The sequence below is a fragment of the Lepidothrix coronata genome, unplaced genomic scaffold (genome assembly GCF_001604755.1).
Source record: "Lepidothrix coronata isolate B3197 unplaced genomic scaffold, Lepidothrix_coronata-1.0 Scaffold25, whole genome shotgun sequence".
Taxonomy (NCBI): Eukaryota; Metazoa; Chordata; class Aves; order Passeriformes; family Pipridae; genus Lepidothrix; species Lepidothrix coronata.
In genome coordinates, this window is record NW_016690205.1 from 1,320,160 (window position 1) to 1,341,566 (window position 21,407).

The 21,407-nt window shown below is 42.7% G+C and overlaps 1 protein-coding gene across 2 annotated transcripts in view; it reads right to left on the reverse strand.

Annotated features, from left to right (window-relative positions):
* Positions 1-3,906: 3,906 nt before the first annotated feature.
* The window catches only part of EIF3A (eukaryotic translation initiation factor 3 subunit A), a 32,940-nt gene continuing 15,439 nt past the window's right edge, over positions 3,907-21,407 (reverse strand). The window contains exons 11-22 of one of the 2 annotated variants that reach the window (XM_017809274.1): positions 20,866-21,213; positions 20,171-20,275; positions 18,271-18,384; positions 17,897-18,019; positions 16,763-16,916; positions 15,573-15,757; positions 13,793-13,881; positions 8,882-9,519; positions 8,603-8,851; positions 7,116-7,290; positions 6,507-6,676; positions 3,907-5,177 (exon numbers count right to left, since the gene is read on the reverse strand). In XM_017809274.1, the coding sequence (XP_017664763.1) occupies positions 4,936-5,177; positions 6,507-6,676; positions 7,116-7,290; positions 8,603-8,851; positions 8,882-9,519; positions 13,793-13,881; positions 15,573-15,757; positions 16,763-16,916; positions 17,897-18,019; positions 18,271-18,384; positions 20,171-20,275; positions 20,866-21,213 (2,592 nt within the window). In that variant the 3' untranslated portion in view covers positions 3,907-4,935. Of the gene's footprint in view, positions 5,178-6,506; positions 6,677-7,115; positions 7,291-8,602; positions 9,520-13,792; positions 13,882-15,572; positions 15,758-16,762; positions 16,917-17,896; positions 18,020-18,270; positions 18,385-20,170; positions 20,276-20,865; positions 21,214-21,407 lie in introns of both variants that reach the window. The other variant, XM_017809273.1, reaches the window with a different exon arrangement.

Here is a 21,407-nt window from a genome sequence, read left to right on the forward strand (position 1 = left end):
TTACAGGGAAATATTCCTATGCATGTTAGTGATGGAATCTTTTCCATAGCAATGTTCTGGCAAGAGAAGCAAACACAATATTGGATAATCATCCTCAGCTGATACTAGTCTTGGCAAAAAGCAAGCTGCTCCTAATTAAAACTACTTTCAGATGTATAGATAACTTGATCCAGCTGAAGTCAGGTAAGTCTGTGCCCTTGTTTAGTGGAAATCCTGTCGGGACAGGTTGCTCTCAGGTAACTGCCACAGGAGTAAACCACAATGGCTATAAAATGTCCTTCCCTCCTAGAGTGGCAGCTTCACCCACACTGGAGGTAGTTTGCCAACAGTTGCGTGGGGAAGAAGATGATTAATTTTAATATGCCAGTTGTCTGGGCAAAACACAAGTGCTACACTAAATCCAGAAAGAGATGTAGCAAAGCCAGTAGGTTGTCCTGCCCAAGTGTAAAAGGGCTAAGAGCTTAAATTGCAGCAAGGGAGGTTTTGATTAGCAAAAACCCAGTGGAATAGCTTGTAGAATCTCCATCCTACCATAATTAAATGCCTTAATAATTCTATTTAAGAGGAGGATCAGAGAAAGTGTAGAGCATTTCAGTTCCAGCTGGTCCTGCCATGGCAAAATAGGAAGAATTGTGTTTTTGTTAAGCCACTTGTGTGCCTACTTCTTGCAGTGCTGCAGTAAACCACACAGGATGGGTACCAGTGCCCGAATCACAGGGAAATTTTGGATCTTGCATTTCACTGACCCAGCACCTTCTCTTTGTAGGCTCCCACCATTCAGCAGTACCTTTTAGTTAAAGGAGGAAAAGCTGCTTACATGTAGCAGTTCCTGTCAATGAGTGCAGCCCAAGGGCATTCAAACCACAAAGATGTTTCATTTACAAGGCAAACCTCCCAGTACTCTTGCTGTTTGAGGTGTCTCCTGGCTGCCCACCAGCCCACCCTGACATCCTCCTGGTCCTGCCCATGGCCACACTGAGGCCACCAAGGTCATGGCATGTCCTGGGGCTGTGCTTAGTCAGGAGCTGCACTCATTGCCCTGCCCTGCCAGTCCTCATAAATACTGATTTTGTGAAAAACTCCTATTAGTTTTTATAACAGAGGCACTCTAGAAAAAACTTATTTAAAATCCCTATTATGCCCTGCTTCTGCCGGGGACCCTGATGGTCCTCAGGCCTGCTCAAGGGCTGGGTCAGTCTGTGGGCTGCTCTGGGAGCAGCAAACAAACAGCCCTGTTCAGACCTGACCCCTGCCTTGCTCTGCTCCTGGAGATTCATTTCAATTGAGCAACACTTGAATCCATTTAAACAGCAGCAGCCTTAAGCTCTGCCTTCTAAATACAACCTGTGACAGTTTGTATTCTTCTAAGGTTCACTGAAAACTTTAGTTCTTCAACTGAATGTGATTCAATCAAACAAAGCAAAGGTTGACAGAGAACTCATTTGCCTTCCTCAGGTAATCAAACTTTGTGCTCATGTCTAATGATGGCAGTAGATGGAGGTTTGAGCTGTTGGATCTGGTCAGTAGTGGGTTTTGATCACTGTAGTTAGTATTGTGTCTAAAACCATCAAGCAGTAAAATAAACACACTGGCATGTCTGCAAAGCTCACATCTCCCAGATCTTTTCTCAAGCTGCCCAGTCCTTGGGAATTTTACATGTGTTGGCAACATTATCACAGTCTCAAATAATGGAAGTTAATAACATAGATGGGGGAACAGAGCTTTAGCTGGTGCAGTGATCACTGACATCCACTCCTGTGTAAAACTGTCTTTGTATGGATACTATTAAAACTATGTAACTGAGGGTATAACAATCACTTTTTACATATTACAATGGCTGGGGAGAGGCAAATGTACCTGTCTTTGAAAAAGACTGAAATGATCATCTGAAAAACTACAGGCCAGATGGTGTTGCTTCAGTCCCTGGGAAAATCACAGAGGAAGTCCTTTCAGAGCCTGTTTTTGGGCACATGCAGAAGTTGAAGATTGGGAACAGCCAGCAGGCATTTACTGAGGGCAAACCATGCCTGGCTAGCCTGCCTTCTACAACAAAATAACTCTGTGGCCAAGGGAAGGAGCAGTGGATGTTCTTCATCTCAACTGTAGCAAGGATGTCAGTGCTGTCACACAATATCCTGGCACCCAGGTGAGGATGTTGCAGCCCACACAACAGTGGGCACAAAAACTGGCTGGATGTTTGGGCTCAGCACGGAGGGCTGGGCTGCAGCAGGTGAGGGGCATCCAGGGGGCTGCCCTGGGACCAGCCCTCTCCAGGCTCTGGAGGCAGCCACGGGATGTGCCCTCAGCAGAGCTGTGGATGCCGCTGGAGTGGGAGGACCAGCCCACAGACCTGGGACAGGGCTGCTCTCCAGAGGGACCCACAGGCTGGGCAGGAGCCTGGTGAATTCAACGAGGAGAAGGGCAGGGTCCTGCCCAGCCAAGGAAGAAGTCCTTGCAGTCATGGGCTGGGAGGTTCAAATGCCCCTCGGAAAAAGGGGAGCACGAGGCAGCAGATCCCAGGCTGTTTGAACTGGACCACAGCCTGTAGAAGGGGAGAATCTCAGCACTCAGCAGATCCATCCTGGCCCCTGTGTGCCCTCTGGGGTTCCATGCCCCCCATACAAGGACATTGCCAAATCTGAGTTCAGCAGAGGGCTGACAGGATAGTCAGGGCTGGAGCACACACCTGGGAGGAAATGCTGAGGGAACAGGGCTGGTTCAGCCTGGAAAACAGGAAGGTTTTAGGGAGACCTCACAGCAGTCCTACCACTTCCTACCAGTACCTGGAACATTCAGGCTTTTCACAGCAGTGCACAGGCAGGGAGACACAGGGTAGAAGCCAAAAAGAGAGAGGGTTAAGCTTTTTGAGGGTCACAGAAATGAACAGAAGGCTGGAGCACCTTCCTATGAGGAAAGGCTGAGAGAGTTGGGGTTGTTCAGCCTGGGGAACAGAAGGCTCCAAGGAGACCTTATTGTGGCCTTTCAGCACTTAAAGGGAACCTATAAGAAGGATGGAGACAGATTTTTTGGCAGGACCTGTTACAATAGGACAAAGGGGAATAGCTTTAAACTGAAGGATGGTCAATTTAGATCAGATAAAAGGAAGTTTTTTTGCAATGAGGGTGGAAAACACTAGCACAGGTTGCCCAGAAAGAGGGTGGATGCTCCATCCTTGAAAACATTCAAGCTCTGACTGTGATCTGGTTGAAGATATCTGTTCTCATTGCAGGGGGATTGGAGTAGATGACCTTTAAAGGTCCCCCTCAACCCTGTGATTTTGATTTTTCAGTCTGGTGCCAGTCAAGCACTGGAAGAGACTGCCCATAACAGCTGTGCACTCCACATCCCAAGACCACACTGGAGAAGCACAGTTCTAAGTAACACAACAATTTCACAGCCAGCAGTGAAGAGAGCTCCTGGGTCCCTTTTAACAGGACTGACCCTGTGATCCTGTGACTGAGAATGCAAGGACAGCAACAGGTGGCTGAACAACAGCAGCAGCCACTGCTCCAGATCTATGTGCTGTTCCCGGATAAAATAACCAAAAACCATGGTGTCTTTTTATGCTTAGAAAACACTACTCCTCTGAAGGAGTTCTGTGACTCAAGAAATCACGTGACAGGCTCCAAAGACACAAAAATCAAGCCCTCAGATGTCTGTGAGAGCAAGTGTTTCCCAAGATACCTGCTGGTCCTGGATAACTCAGAAGAAGGCAGGAAAAGGACAAGAGGAGTATTACGGACTTCTGGTCACACACCAGCTTTCTCAGGGAGAAATTATCCCAGGTGTTCTCACATTCTCCTTCAGCTGCTACAGAACAGGTATGAGAACAGAAAAGGGTTGTTCAACAGCTGTTCTGCATGAACACACACTGCAGGGAGCTACTAAAAAGTCAAAACACAGCAGTTAATTCCTTAAGTCGTTTATTTATCATTGAAGAAACACACAGCAGCAAGTTCTGTGTTGGCTTCAGTGTGATCAGATCCCTAATCGTTGTTACTGCACCCCAGGTTTGAAGTCAACACAGCCATTACTACAAATCACTTTTCTGGAAAGGGAAAGAATTGACCCTGAAGACAAAGAATTGGGGGAAAATTGAACAATTTCTCCAAAACCACACATTTTAAATATGACAGTATTTAAAAACCCTTGAAAGGCATGAATTATCCAGTAATGGAAAAAGCAGTTGTGATGTTGGCGACAGAAAGTACATAGCCATATGCTTACCAAAACACTGAAATGGTGAAAGCTGCAAGTTGGATTGTACACTGCAGCAGTGTATACATTACTGGAACTATGACTGCAAAATGGCCTCAGAGGTGTGATGGATTCAAGTAACTCTACAGAAAATATCCCAGTGTAGCTAATGCTCATAATGTTTATTGTATTTAATTCAAATTTAAACAACTTACTGAATTTAGATAGTGATAAAATAAGTCTCAGAAACCGCCTGCCCTCCAAGATACCTATGTAAAAGAGGGCTTTCCTATTTTTTTTGGCTAATTATGCAAATTAATTTAGCTCTGCTTTTTCAATAATTCCACTCTGTGAACAGAGGTGTTTTCAAATGCGTGTTCTGTGATGATAATACCCCATTCCAAACTAAGAAAAGACTCAAAATAAAAAGGGCAGCCTCTTCTGGTGCGAGATAGAAGCCGTACTGAAGACAGCTGTTGGGCTTGCTTCTTTTTATTTTAGCAACAAATGACCCATGAAATAAGCATCATTTGAAATTTCAAAAACTGGCGTTTCCATTTCCAACCTTCTGCTGTGAGTTTTGTGCATGATCAATCTATATGAGTAAGTGATTCATGCTTTCATGTTACCTCAAAACATTGGTTAAAGAATTCCAATTGAGAATGTTTATAAGCACAAATATAATCTGGATTCCATCAAATCAAAGCTAAAACATTGGTTAAACTCTGTGATTCCCACTTAACGTCGTACAGTGGTCCACCCTTCCTCATCTGTCTCGTTTTTAGTACGGCGCACGGGCTCACGCTCCTTCTCCGTTTTCCAGGAGCCCTTCTCCTTCTCCCCGTCTCTTTCCCGCTCTTTGGATGCTGGTGGGGGAGCAGCAGCTGGAGGAGCAGCGGGAGCAGGGGCTGATCTCCGGACTGGCTCCCGCTCCTCTCCCCGTTCCTCTCTCCTGTCCTCAGCGCGGCGCCAGGAGCTCGCTGCAACAAAGACAAAACGACAGCTCTGTCATGCTCCACCAGCACCTGCAGGAGTTTAAACGAGCAGGCCCACCCTGGCACTCTGATTTACTGACTCTCAGCCTTGCCAAGAGGTCATACAATGAGGATGGCCAAATACATGGTTTAGTTTTACAGGGAAGTAATGACAGGAATTACTCAAGCCCCTTTTCAGTTTTGGGGTGTGGTGAGCAAGCCCAGTGTCATCTTTAAAACACAACTGCAGTAAGAATGTTCTATTGATGTACATGGTTTTATGATGTAAAAATATATTCTTATATTATTAGCAGAATTAAAAGCACAAAAGTGTCTCCTTAGAAATGGTTGAACCCTGAAAACAGAAAAATCCTTACTTAAAAACACTTGTGGAAAATGTTTAGGTGTTCGCTGCACTAAAAGGCAGGAAATTACTCTTCAGCCTCCTAGAAATTAGAGGTACTGAATTACATGACTCTACTGGTAACGGCATCTACCACCCTTTACTACAAGAAGAACTGTTCATGTCCACCAAAAGGATGTTAAATGTTCTACCCCAGCTGTGTGTGAACAAAGCTGGGGCATACACCAAACAGACGAACACCAAAACTTCTTGACACATTAAAAAACCCCAAAAATCTCCCCACTGAGAACACTCTGCCCTTCTGCCAGCAGCAGTCCCCTGTTTGATCCCACGTTCTGTTCCAGCCTGATCCCACGTGCCGGAACACCCACACGTGGGGCAGAGACAAAGAGATTCTGAACATTAGAATGCCAGAACTGGAAGATGTGGTGGTGTCTCCAGGCTAAATGTATCTGCTGTTGCTGTATTTGTAGAACACAGTGAAGGATTAATAAATATACAAAAATAAAACAGGGTAATGTCTGTAATCGAAATTGATTAGTCATCAAAATTACTACCATTAATAGTGTGAAACCCATAAGGCCTCATTTGGAAATACTACCCTCACATTTTAATGGTTTTAAGAAAAGGGACAGAAATTACTTCCTGGGATGTCTGTCTCGATAGTCTCAGTACAAAGAATTCATTCACCCAGAACACAATCCTGCTATGAAAAGTGCACACTTGAAATGTTAATCCTCTACTGTAGATGTGAAATGCTACTATGAGAGAAAAAAATAAAACTACAAATAGTTAAGATTCTCTGAAAAATCCTCAATTACACAAAAGCTGCTTTTTATCACTTTGTTTATACAAAGGGAGTTTAAATGGCCAAAAATATCTTATTCCCCTTTGACCCCACGCTAGCAGTGTCAGTAACAGGAAGGCTCTGCAATGAATGTGGCACTTCAGGAACAGTAAAATAAACCTACGTTCTTCCCGGTCTGATCTGAGGGGGGGCCCTCTCCTGAGGGGTGGCTCTCTGTCATCGCTGCGCCGATCCCTCATGTCACGGCCACCTCTGTCCCATTCCTCACGGCGACCTGAATCTCTCCAGCTAGAAGTTTCCTCAGCTGGGCCTCTTCTCCAACCAGCATCATCCCTTTGGCCGTTCAAAACAGAAGACTAAATGTTAATATTTTATCTTTGCTATGGATGAAGTGATAATAAAGCACAGCACAGATATTTTCACACCCGGTTGTGGTGAAATAGAACTTAACACACTAACATACTTCCAAAATTGTGTTTTTCTGGAGCCTAACATGGAATTCTCTTGAAAATGGGTTAAAAAAAAATAATAACTATAAGCAGTAAAGCATTTTGAGATCCCTTCTGTCAACAAATAACGTCGTCTTAAAAATAACAAGCCAACAGGGCCCCAAAACACCACCATCCATTTGCTGCCTGAAGTGCTTAATTTCACCCAAACCAACCCCTGCTTCTTTCACTTGGCAATTCCACATTTTTTCATTATCAGCAGGGCATGTCTTTTTTTACTTTGGCAGAAACATTCTACAAGTATTTAAACAGAGAAGGCAAACCTGGGGCGCCTGAAACGATCGTCTCGATCGAAATCTCTCTCTCTGTCGAATTCCCGGTCCTTCTCGCTTTCATCCCGATCTTTGTCTCTGTCCCACTCACGGTCTCCTGAAGGTCTGGAGTCTCGTGGAGGGCCCCAGCTGTCCTCACGGGCCTTCTCTCTTTCTCTCCATCCCCCTGTAAGAAAGAAACACAGTCAAAGGAATTTGTGACTGACCTCTGCTCTCTCTGTAGACAAAGAATCCTTTACTTCCCTCACGGAAACTGGTTCTTCAAGTTTTGACCCCTGAGGATCCAACTCGAGATGCTTGTAAAAAGTGTGCACATTGAGAGGGAGCCACAGAAAAAACACTCTACAAACTGCTTAATGTAAAGCCAGCAATCCACACCTGGTGTCAGGCCTGCCTGTAACAGCTCAGCAGTGCTGATCACACCCTGCCGTTCTCAGTCAGGAACTATAAACTCCACAAGGATCTTGTGCAAAACAAGTGCAAGAAGTAAAGGGAGTAGTTTAGACAGTGGGTTCCTTTGTGAAAATCCACAAGTGAGATATTATTTTTCAAGAACTTACTGCTTTTTAAAGCACTACTTTAAAATATGGCTGTTACCATCTATTTAACACAGCGCACTCTGCAATATCACTCAGTTATTTGGAAATGGGAGTTCTTTATTGTGCAGCCTGCTTTGGCTTTAAATAGGAAAAAATGGAGTACAAGTTTTGACGTTTATAACTTTTCTACAGGTTTGGATTACAGAATTAGTGTCTATAAAAGCTGATGTGGTGCCTGCAAATACATAAATAAAAAGAACCAGGAAATCCAAATCATATAGAGCATTTAAATGTAATTGACAGTTCTGAAAAAAATCAGAAACAGTTTTTCTAGTCACCATCAACAAGACTTAAGGCTAGAAATAAATGATCTAAGAATAGGATAATTCAGACTTTAAGGGACCTCAGACGGTCTTCTAGTCAAAACTCCACTCCAAGCAGGACTTTAAAGAAGGGTCAAAACAAAACCAGAAAAGGAATGTTAAAACCAGGAATATCTCTGTACACATAAAGAGGGATTATTAAAACCAGACCCACTTGAATGAGGTACCAAAATCCTCCTTTGAAGGAGGTTCATTTCAGACATATAGAAGAGGTAGGGTAAGAGTCCAACATGTGCTAATCTAGTGAAAATGTTTCTCTCCCATCAGAGCATCCAACTTATTTTGGTTTTGCACACAGGGAAGTGATCAGCATTATTCTGGGACCTTTAGGTATCTTCCAGACAAGCAACAGACACTGCTATTTGTTTGGTTTTTTTTTAATTCAACCAAATGAAAAAGTTTAATTATACTAAGTAAAGGAGTATCCCCTTTAGCCAAACTAATCCAGATGTTTTCAGAGCTGATTCTCCCACCTCTGCACCAAGCACATTACATCCATTATCTACCAGGCTAACACACACTTCGGAGGGAAGGTTACTCTATTGCTGTATTTTACCTGGTTTACCAAATGGCCTCCAAGGACCTGGCCTTGAATCATCACCACCACGCCATGGACCCCTGTCATCGTCTCTCCTGGAGAGCCTGTCATCGTCAGCGTTACGCCACGGCCCCCTGTCGTCATCCAACCCTCGCCTGGGCCCTCTGTCGTCATCCATCCCACGCCTGGGCCCTCTGTCGTCATCCATGCCACGCCTGGGCCCTCTGTCATCATCCAGCCCTCGCCGGGGACCCCTGTCATCATCCAGCCCGCGCCGAGGCCCTCTGTCATCATCCATCCCGCGCCGGGGACCCCTGTCATCATCCGCAGCTCTCCAGCTGCCCCTGTCATCATCCAGCCCACGCCTGGGTGGCCTGTCATCATCCAGAGCCCGTCTGGGTGGCCTGTCATCATCCATTCCACGCCGCGGCCCTCTGTCGTCGTCCGCGGCTCGCCAGCTCCCTCTGTCATCGTCCAAGCCGCGCCGGGGTGGCCTGTCGTCGTCCAGCCCGCGCCGGGGACCCCTGTCGTCATCCAAAGCACGTCTGGGTGGCCTGTCATCATCCATTCCACGCCTGGGACCCCTGTCATCATCCATAGCACGTCTGGGCGGCCTGTCGTCATCCATTCCACGCCTGGGACCCCTGTCGTCATCCGCAGCTCGCCAGCTCCCTCTGTCATCATCCAAGGCACGCCTGGGCGGCCTGTCATCATCCAATCCTCGTCTGGGCGGCCTGTCCTCTTCCCCTTCCCGCCTAGGAGGCCTGTCCTCGTCCCCTTCTCGCCTCGGTGGCCTGTCCTCCGCTGATTCGGTGGAAGGACGTTCCTTTTCCTCCGCAGGACCACGTCGGGGCAGGTCATCCCCCCGCCGAGGCAGATCATCCCCTCGCCGGAAAGGTCTTTCATCATCCCTTGGCTCTCCTCGACGCCAATCTCTATAAAACCAGAGAACAAGGAAAAAGTAGAAGCTGATATCCAGGAAAGCTTTACATCAACAGTATCAACCCCCTCAAAGCCATTCCTGACTGCGCGTGCTTGATGAGCGGCTGCAAACACATCTACAGAGTGTGCAGTTTCCAAGCGCACTCTGTAATTGCCTTCACTGTTATGGGAAGGCAGTAGGTCACCACCCCTCCTGTAAAGACTGAGCAGTTTACTATCTCCTTCAAAACTACAGTTTGAAGGGGATAACTGCAGTCCCCTGTTGGTTATTTGCTGCAACACCGAGCCTAATCTGACAAACTCAAGCTAAGTCTCAAAGAATGAGTATTAAAAACCCAACAACCATCAATTAAGTTTCTTCTCCTTCATGACATACCAACCCCACAGTCCAATCCCTGCTTTCTCATGCTTGGGCACAGTTCCAGCCCAACGGATTGGCAATACTTTCACTGACAAGGCTCCACAACTAGGCAGGACAACGCAGTGAACTCGGGAGTGAATCCACGGCTACTGCCTGATAGCAAGCAGGGTGCCCCAGGCCCTGGCAGGCTGGCAGTGCTTCCAGGGGCTCTCCTTACTGGGATGTATGGGGGAAGTACAGAATCAGTGAGCATTTTCCCTGGGCTGTGGAGCCATCAGTTCATCTTTGAAATACGTTTGGACTTGTAACACTGAAAAGATCAGACACAGCTGAACAGTTAGGACCTCTCACTCTTGTCACTTCCCTGGACACACCATTTAGTTTACTGTCTACAGGATTTTACACATACATTTATCCTTGGTTTTGTCACCAGATTAATTTATTTCTGGAAATTAACCTCCCTCAGCAATAAAAAGAAACAAGGAATAGTACATCACAGAAACGTACTGCTAGGTTTTTCTTGGCAGGAGAAGAGAAGCTGCACTGGAGTTGAACCTCATGGATTTAAAAAAAATAAAATCAAACCCAAAACACAAGGAAAAAACACCCCCATGTTTAGAAATTCACTATGCTACTAGAATGTAAACAAAAGAACAGCAATGACTTGCTACAAAACAACAGATGTAGGACTGGAAGAGGTGAGAACAAAGAGGCAACAGTTTGTGACAACTCTGCCTCTCAAGAATTTTGAGCAACAGCAAGCAGTGCATCTCCTAGTTTCGGAAGAATAAGGGGGAATGCAATTACCATTGATCTGTGAGATAAAAGCCAAGCCATGGAAATTGTTAATTTCCATTTAGACTCAAATTGGATAATCTTCTCCTTTGAAAAGTCTTATTATTTTGCCATAAAAGACATACAGAGTTATCAGTTTCATCAAATGAACAAGTATTTAATTCATTCAGGTATTGTTTCAGGGTTTTAGGATTTTTAAATCGCTACTGCTACTCTAATTTTTAAACTATTACTCGCAGGTGAAATTATGTCTCTGTTGTTTTTACTGTTTTTTTTCTCATTTGACAACTTCAGTGTTCGTTTCAGCTTTCGCCCTTCTTTCCCTCTTATAAATCAAACCAGTCTCTCTCATATAACCCATTTTTAAATAACCTCTAAAAACCCCACACACAGATCTACAAGAGCTGAAGCATGCAGACAGCTTTACCCAATAAAGCAGAAACCTGCTGGCAAAGTTCACACTACAGCGTCTACCACTGTTACAGGTTTGTAATTTTGTTTTGCTCAGTTCAGGCAGACAGCAAACAGAGGTCAACTCCCCTTTTCTGTGTATTTTTTCTTTCTAGGATTTCTTGACTACAAGCACGTGAGTATTTGTTGATCCTCTGGGACTGCAATCTGTGGCACAGTAACTGATGAGCTGTGCCAAGGATGCCCTGCCCCTTTTAGTGAGTCTGTATCAGTTGCCATTTCATTGTTTCAATGGGTCTACTTCCTGAGGGTATTTTACGGGTTTTCTGTCAACTAGAGAAAGAACAAGAGGTACCACCATAAAATGACTTTTTCTACTAAATCAGCTGGCTTTTAGTTTAACTCCTACACAGCACTTCTACGTCAACCTTTCTTCTCCTCTGTACAAAATTTTACTACGTCGTTAGTTTTGTTTTCCTCTTTTAGTTTTTATAACTAAGCTACCTTTCCTGCACAGGGGAGGAACAAATACTGGCAGCCTAATCATAACTCTGAATAAAGCTGCTCCCTGTCCAAGAGACAGACAGCCCTTGCTGGACTCTTCTGACTGTAATTTCTTTCTTCTTGCACCTGGAGCCACGCCTGGAAAAGACTGAGAACACTGGAACACGCTGATCACCTGGAATTCAGCACTCTGGGGACTGTGCTGTAGTACAGTTGCTTGCTCTGTGACTGTAAGGATGTGTGTGCCAATATGGCACATTTGACCAGGACTGTGCCATTTCCATCACAAATTGCCCGTCACACAAATTTTAGAGCTTTTCTCCTTGCATCAGCATCCATAAGGACTTTTTAAGGAATATATATCCAATAGCTGCACTTACAGCTAGATACATGCTGCAAATTAAATCTGATGCTCTGTCATCTGTGTTACTGCCTTTATCACTTGATCCAGAAATTCATGTTGGCATTACTTTACTCAGTTAGGTTTGCAGTGCTGTCTTTGTATCCAACACATTTTCCCTTTAGGGTTAAAATCCAACTGAAGGCAGACTAGGGACTACTAAAGAGTGCACCTTTCTGCTGCAATTATGACTGAGCATCATCACTTTGATATTTCCTAAATTCAGCAAATAGAAAATAACTGAGAAACATTCCTTTACTTAAAATTATGTAGAGATATGGATTTTTACTTTTATCAATATATCCTTTCACTATTCCTCAGTATATTCATTTTAGTAAAAGGAAAGAGGAAAGTTTTACCAAACTTGCTACATAATAATGCAAAATATTCCTAATTTTAACTCCTCGGCAATCACTTGGCTCCCTTTCTACAGAAGTTAAATGAGAAATGACTAAGACAACCTGTATCATTTTATGTGAAAAGAAATTGCATTGAGGCATATAAATAGATGCATTAAACACTTCACAGAATCACAGACTGGTCTGGGTTGGAAACGACCCTAAAGATCATCTCATTCCAACCCCCTGCCATGGGCAAGGACACCTTCCACTAGACCAAGTTGCTCAGAGCCCCGTCCAACCTGGCCTTGGACACTTCCAGGGATGGGGCAGCCACAACTTACACAGCATGTGAGTAGTTAAAGGCTTCACCCAGGAGTTTCATCCAATTTTTACATTTTGCAGATGAAGGGAAAGTGGATCCCTACCAGGAATGGCAACACAGCTTTTAGGGAAAGATGGAATGCTATTGTTTATTGAGAGATCATACTTTTCCAACTCATTAAAAAAAATTACTAGAGAGAGTAGGAGTAAATTAATTTGCTTCCACTGGAGTCACAGGAAGCACTAATGGATTTAAATTGCTGCACTGGAAATTAGGGTAAGGCATTTATAAAAATCTATCTACCTGGAAGGCTAATGAAGCCATAAAACATATTGCCAATGAGAACCAGCAGTGCTATCTCCACTAGCAAAGGCTTTTAAGGATAACTAGATGTGCACCACCAGAAAAATTTTTAGCTACAGTTCATCCTGATGTGGAGCAGAGAAATGGACATATGTTAAAAATCTTATTTTCTACAACCATATAAACAGTTTTCACTATTAGTGAACATATCCAAAATCCCCAGAATACACAGATGTAAACAAGCAAGGATTTCTTTTTTTTTATAGTGCAAAGTACTTCAGAAATTTGCTCTTCTCTGTTCAATACAGTCCTTCAGAACTTTGTTTAATCTACAGCATGTATTTTCTCCCCTGTGACTCACTGTGGGACTTGCACAGGTTAAGACTCCGAATTTTGACTTTACTATTCTTATACATTACTGTCAGTTTTCTAAATGGAAAATCTCAAAGAGTTTCATCATCCTGGAGCCCTGCATTTGCTTGTCATCCTTCCCCATTCTGTATTTATACAACTGACACCAATGTTTGAGTGGGGGAGGAATTTTTAATTTAAAAAGGAAACCAAGTAAGCAAGTTATCACACACAGAAGGTGTCTGGTAGCTTCATATATCTCAGCTAAATAAACCAGGAATGTTATCTGAATGCAGTTCCACGATAAAACCTCTCTCTCTTTTCGAGATCCTTATAAAAGCAACTTTTTAATACAAGGCAACTTTCAGAGATGTAAAGGCAAGAGATATTACTCAGTTATTGCAGTTTTAGCAGTGGTATAACATAGCCTACATACTTTGAGCCCAACACAACTGGTGCTTAGTAACCCCCTGCTTACCTTTCCACTGGTGCTCGGCGCCATTCGGATTCTGGCTCCCCTCCTCTCCTCCAGGAGCTTTCAGACTCCCTGTCACCCCAACGAGACTCCTGTGTGTCCAAAGAAATTAGGAACATTCTCTCTGAGTACTTTAAAAATGAAGATTTTCCACATATAATTTACTTTCAGAGCATACAATGTCATTAAAAACTCACTAGTCACGCTGTAGAGAATACTGTACTATCAGGAGACTGAAGAACTAAGTATGGTCTTAACTGACTGACTTGATTGTTTCTGGTGCAGTTTAACCAATAATGTGGTTCCCTCTGTGCCACATACCTCACCAGTAGGGTAGGATATTTGCAAATACACTAAGAAGTTTATGAACAAGTGTATGAACAATAGCTACAGTCAGCCATAGCTACCACCTGGTGACTAAAAGAGAGGTTCTAACACTTTCACTTTTCCTGGAGCTTCATCGTGGCAGGAATGAATTCAAGGAATGATTTGGTTTTGTGCTTTCTAATCTGATCAGGAAATATGACTAAATACACTGAGAGCTCTCTATGACAGGGACCATTTTGTTCCCAGTATGCACAGAACAGGTGAGGTATTAGTGATTCTCACTGGGCAGGGCAATAATTGAACTGTATTTTTTTAAAATGAAGTTAAAATTACCCTCTCCATTGCTGGATAAAGACAAACCACTTAAACTATTTCTAACACAGCTGTTTATTCCTTAATTCCACACAATAAACTAATTAGGTGAACCACCTAAAATACCTGGTTTCACATAATCACACAACCTCTTCACAGTTTTCAATCCTTCTCTGGAAAATATTTTTATTGTCAATATGGGGAAATACACAGGTTACCCAAGATCTTGCAGATCCACTCTCTGTGGTTGTCTCCTTAAATGCTTTTGAAGTGACCCCAACCAACAGCAGTGAGCAAAGAATCCCAGAACTGCAAACGGAATTTCTGAAGTGGTACAGATATCTCTCTTGGAACCTGAGCCAGCTTTTCCACACAATCAAGTGCCCATGGCTAGGAGACCTCTTATGTGAAAAATACCCCTAATGATTATTTACCTGACAGACTATCAAAACTAGTTACACAAGCTCTGATAACTTATCTTTGTGGTGTTAATGAAGTATGTATTAAACAAAGAGAAAGGCTGTGGAGGATGAAATTTTAAACTAGTTCTCTTGAATGACAAGTTCTGAAAAAGTGGAGTGTAGAAGGCTTATGGTACTTAGTTACATTCTTTTAAATCATTAAACATTCATTTGCAATTAACTTTTGCTTTGTTTCCTGTTGGATTGAGATAACATTTCTCCCAATCCAACTTATATTTGTAAACAGAAAGTTCCACACACCTCTTGTTTTATGTTATTGCGTGTTTCTTTTCTTTTAAAATATAAAACTATGAGTTTATGTTTAATCTGGAATTTTCCTTCAATATCTACTTTAATTTCTGACTTTGTCATGAGTTACTGCACTTGCTTCTAATATAGTTTTCCTTCTCTTGTGTTAAAGAAAATGTTACCCAATACTCATTTTAGCCTTTAATTGTTTAGTTTTTAAGCAGCTTGGAGCTCTTAGTAGTTTCTTTATTTTACACTAACACTAAGCTCCAGATTCCAGATCCTGATAGTGAGTGACAGTAATTTAACTATTGAACTAGCCACTCACACAACCTAAAAGCCAAAAACCCCAGTTCTGCAATGCTAACATCATCCTCCAAATAATCTAGAGGAGGAGCAGCCAGAAAGAAAACAAACCAGCAGGTATTACCCACCTTCCTTGAAAATGGGTCATCCAGGCCCCTCCTCTCCTCTTCCCGACGTCGCTCCCTTTCCTCTATCTCCATTTCCCTCTGACGTTTCTTCTTCTCCAGTTCCTCCAGCTTCTTGACCCTCTCCTGGTATTCCCGCTGCTCCTGCTCGCGCTTCTCGCGCTCGATGCGCTCCTTCTCCTCGCGCTCTGCCCAGTGGGAAACACAGCTAAAGCTCACCAAGACAAACTCCAGTACTGTGCTCTACCCACAGAACAGTCACAAAATACAGTTTGACTCCTTAGAAAAGAACAAATCCAAGCATTTCACACGATGAGTTTAACAAACCATAGAACCTGTTCTCTGAAAGTATCTTAACTCCAAAGCAATAGGAGAAGGAGCCCTGATACATCCATTAATGAGACACCTTGAACAGCTAGCAAGGAAGAAAAAGTTCCAGTACCCTTATGTTAATTCCATGTAGAGACCACAAATGTGCCAGCTACAATAGAAGTAATTATACAACCATGGTGGAGGATCCCTTCCTTAGGTAAGGCCAAACAAAAAAAACCAGCTACCAGTGTCAAATTTGATACTCATGACTGCTTTGGTTTTCGTTTGTTTTTTAAATACCACATGATTATGATCTTTGATACATGAAATCTTAATCCTCCAAGTGATAAACAGGACAGAAATTCACCTTACAGGATGCCAATCACCTCTTCTCTTCTAAAGCCCTGAAATGGGCTATCAGACAAAGCATTTCACAAAGAAAGGTGTGCAAGTTGCTTACAGCTCTGCAGTTCTTGATATGACACCTACATTCCCTTTCTTTTCTCCTTAAGATGTGCACAGACAAGTGGCCAGAGCTCAAACTAAAGGCTAAAATCAAAGACTCAATTTTTCACTAGCCTCCCCTACTTTATCACCTCCTTTATTCATGGCTGGGAGAAGGGCAGGGCAGGAAGCATTGATATGCTTTCATTTTCCCTCCCTGCTACCAGACTTCACCTTCACCTCTGTGCTGCACAGGTAAGCGTTCAGGAGGTGTGCCAGGTAACATGTAAAGGCACCGTATCTAACAGCAATGAACAGTCTGCTCCACTGACTGGAGGCTGAAAAGATTTCCTCCAAACTGTGAAACAGGGACACCAGACACTAGCTGTAATGGGTCAAGGGTGCAAAGGATAAAATAATAATGTTCTCAGTCACACCTTTAAGCAGCTGCTCTTCTCGTAACCTTTGCTCCTCCTCCTCCTTCTCTCTGTAGTAAGTGATCCGTCTCTCCTCTTTGCGCTGTTTCTTGCGCTCCTCCAGGCGATTCCGCCTCTCTTCTGCCAACCGCTCCTGGAACTGCTTGAGCTTATCCTGAAACACCAACACCACACCTGAGAACACCACAAGGGCCTTGTCTAAGACAGCAACAGGACAGCAGCTGGAGAGCTAAATAAAGCTACAGAGAAACACAATCCAGCTGCAACATTTTAACACTGCTCCACTGAAAAACAACTACCTGTTTGCCATTTCAACCTCTTCTGCAATTCATTTAAAGAGAATATACCCCAACTTAGAAGACAATCAAATCGTCATATACAATTTTATTCTTTTATCTGCTTTTTCTGAACAGGAATTGCCTAAACAATATTCTACCTGTGTCTAAAATATTTTACTTAGTATCATATGCAGTTACTACTTTATTTTAACAAAATACCTTTTCCACTTCTTTGTGGTAAAGCCAATTCTTACAGCAACACAGTCAAATATTCAAAGCTATAAATAGTCTCAGAAAACGTGAAATTTTAAAATGTAGAGCAAGAAACAGAGGAACAGCTCTTTCCCTGACCTTGTGATCTCATTAGTTTTTAAATTTTGCAATCACAAAATAAACATAGCTTGAACAAAAAAAAAACTTGAACTGTCAAAATAATTTCCAGATTCAAACACACAAATTAAAAACCATAGAGAAGAATTTCCACCTGTTTCTCAGTTTCAGTGTTATTGTCACTACTATGCCATCAGCACAGTAAGTCCAAGTAGTTGTGCAGATACAGCTGGCTGTCTTTATGTCACTAATGATCAGTTACAAATAGCTGTATTGAAACCAATGATTTACCATCTTTTCCATATAAGCTATTTCAGAAATTGTCAAAAACCGTAAATGATAATGTCTAGGAATGGGTGCACGGAATTTCCTTTTTTTAAACAGTCAAAGCAGAAAATAAACAACTCCACAGTTCTGAGCCATTTTAGATACTAATTTGTTTCTAGTTTCATGAAGAATCACTTGGTCACAGTGTTAGTTCCTCACTTTAGGGGAATACTTTGTTACAGTGCCATGTCTAATGTACCTCATAAACTGTTCTTCGGGATGCTTTGAGCCTGGCTTCAAATAAATCTCTATCCTCCAACATCCTGGAGAGTCTGCTCTTGTGCTCAAGGGCTTTCTCACGCTCCAACTGCAGGGTGGTGATCTAAAAATAGAAAATACAGAAAGTATAACTTTACTCTGCATTTGGATTCAATCAACCTCAGCCACTAGAAAGAGAAATTATCTTTTCCTCTTTCAGAGCCAAGACAGAAGATATTGCTGTCCCAGCACAATCCAGTCCTGAAGCCAACACTTCATTCTTTCTTCTCTTGGAATGAGCTGGGGAAAAAAAAAGACAGTGCAAAACCCACTATTTTTCATTCATTGCTAAAAATCTGAACAAGAAATTCTTACCCTTTCTTCTTCCTGTTGCTCCCACAGCTCCATATCATGCACTCTTTGTTCCTCATATGCAGTCTTTATTAAAGGAATTTCTTCTAAGCGCTTCGCTCTTTCAAAATAGTCAATCTAAATAAAGATAACACACCTTTAGCATGTCATAATACAAACCCCAAATCAGCATCCCTCAAAGAAAACCCTACTATCTGGAGGCTTTTCCAATACATCTGATATATTATGGCTACATAACAACCACGCTGGACCACATCAAAGGCCCACTTAACCAAAAACCTGCCTCTAGCACCAGCAACTAAGTGCTCCCCTAGGCAAGGATGCAGGAATAGAGACAGGCACATTTACAATACTCTCTCAGCATCAGCTCCCAGCATTTCCTGTGTTGGAAGCTTTTTTATATTTTAAGCATCAGTGGATTTCTCCTCCTGTCCTTCTGAACTCAAAGAAGCTTTTCATATACAACAATGTCCTTTGGAAAGGACTCCTGTGTGTCTGTGGCTCACAGCATGAAGATTCACCCTCTACTACAAACAGCTCTGAACATGACTCCTGCTGCTTCCTTTGATGCTTCCTACTCCACTACACCTTGTAGTCAGTGCAAGAACAACTGCTCCCACCATCAGCTCTTACAACAGGGACACTCCTACAGACTGACACCACATCCTCTCCTGAGAAATGTTTCAGACAGAGGGGTACCCTTTTACATGGACATTTCTCACACAGAAGCCAATCCACACCATGGATAATTCTTGTTGGCCTCCTGCCTTATTTCCAGTTGAACTGCATCCTTTTAGAGACAGAGACCAGAGCTGCAGACAGTGCTCCAAATGCAGAAGAACCAAGTCCTTACTGCTGGCTAAGACTGTTAAGTTTGGAGCCCATCATCTAACATTCCAAGCTAATGACTGGGGGATTTTTTTCTTCCTGCTTTCCCTACATAAAGTTTTATAACTATTGAACCAGAACATCTTCAAGGGCATTTCCTTTTGTACCACAGCTGATAAATGTTTTTTTGGTGAAGAACTCTGCGAAAAGCTTTCTGGAAATCCAGCTTAGTTACACCCATCAGATCACCCTAACTCATGTTTGTTTTGACAGCTTCAGAGAACTCCAAGAGGAAGTCCTGGCTTACAATTCTTTTACAGAAGCTGTGTGCCTTTCCAGGCAGAGGTAGATCATATTTACACAGGTGACCACTAACTGTACTGTTTCATGTATTTTCTGCTGTTTTGCCCAGAATGAGCAACAGGTTTACAGGCCTGCAGTGTAAAAGATCCTCACTGGAACCCTTCTAACTAACCTGCCACTTTCTGCTATCGAGCCAGTTTTAAGTGACCCAAGTCACCAAATGTATCATATAACCCCTGTTTCATTCTTGAATACAGCAGGAAGTCCTGGGTGAGTCTCACCTTGCCCAGGTCACGTGTTTCTATTTCCCATGACACATTTCTCACACCTTTATAGCCATCCACATTTCAGACAGATGCTTTTCTGCCATCTAGAAGGGCTCTAGCAGTGGAATTCCTTCTGTTTCAGTGAGGACTAACACAGTTAATGAATTTAGTTTCTCCACAATGACCTCTCAATCTCCAAACATTTAATCTTCCCTGAACATTTTCCAATTGCAAGTCTTCCCACCTAAGACTTGGTTCACATACAGCTTAAGGGTCCTGTTTTAAATCAACTCCACTAATTAGAAAAGACTTTTGCACTGAAACTGGAGGCTCAGAGGGTTTATAATACATTTATCCTTTTTTAGTTTCAAACAATAATATTTCCAACATCAGTATTTTATATATATGTATATATGCATATATATATATGCACATATGTATATCAACACAGTTCACATTCACTAAATTGTGAATGGACATGGGTTTGTACCCTTCCTACTTTGTACCTTTTTCTCCTGATTCTTCAGACGTTCCTGAAGTTCCTTCTTTTCTTTTTCTAGCTGTTCAACTTGTTTAGCCATAATGAAGTCAGGATCCAATTCTTCAAGATCCTACAATCAAGTAAAGTTATCAATACAAAATAAAGCAAACATTTTTTCTGTTGCAAACGTGATTTGTTTGTTTACTTATTTATTTAAGCTTCTCTGCAGTTTTCCCCTTTAACTTTTAAAATAATTTGCTTCAGGAACATTCTGTTTCTTTTCCTCTCTTCTGGGCAACTTGTATTTTATTTTTAAGAAGCTCTATAAAGCATTTAATGTTGATTTTTAATTGAGACACAGTCCAGATACTACAAAATTGGATGTGGAGGTCTATTTTGTATTTCAGATACCATTTAAGCTACAGGGGAGAGGGAAACAAAACAAAACACTCAAAATTAACCTCCCCCAAACAAACAAATAAAAAGGGACAACAAAAAACAAACCAACCAACCAACCAAGCCGGATTTTATTCCCGCAGGTAAAAAAGATCCCATCTAAACCCAGAATTCAGGTTTACTTACACTGTCTCACTTTCAAGAGAGGCTGTTTTTAAGACCAGTTACAGTATAAAGCCAGAAAACCGCATGAAATTCAGGCAGCCCAGCAATGTAACACCGAAAGGGTAAGAAAATAACTCGACAGTGCAACAAGTCACTCACCTCAATATCAATATCTTTAAAGGCTTTGGCTCCCAGTTCAGTTTTCTTGATCTGCTCCAGGCGCTCCCGAACAGTCTTCTTTTTGATCTGCTCATGCTCCTGCAGGATCCGCTCCTTCTCCCTCTCCTTGGCCTCCTGGCGCAGCCTCTCCTCTTCAGCTTTCCGGACTTTCTGCAGCTCTGCCTCCCGTTGTTCCAGCTCTTCCTTCTCCCGCTGGATGTTCAGACTCTCCAGGCGCTCTTTTCTCTCCTCTATGGTCTGACGACGCGCCAGAATGCGCTGATGCTCCTTCCGTGAGTTTTTCAAGAAGGCGGTGACTGCCAGCTGATGTTGTTCTTCCTTCTCTTGCTGAATTTAAATTAAAAAGAAGACAATGATGCATGCTGCAGCTCTTTAAAAAGGCACAAAAGACAGCAAACGCTTCTCAAAGAAAACTCGAAGCTCATTGTATTCTCCAAACTTGCCAACTGCACGGTGTGATGGCAAATCTAACCCCTCATGCAAGTGGCATCCAAGGTAGTGTCAACTGACTGGAACCCTGT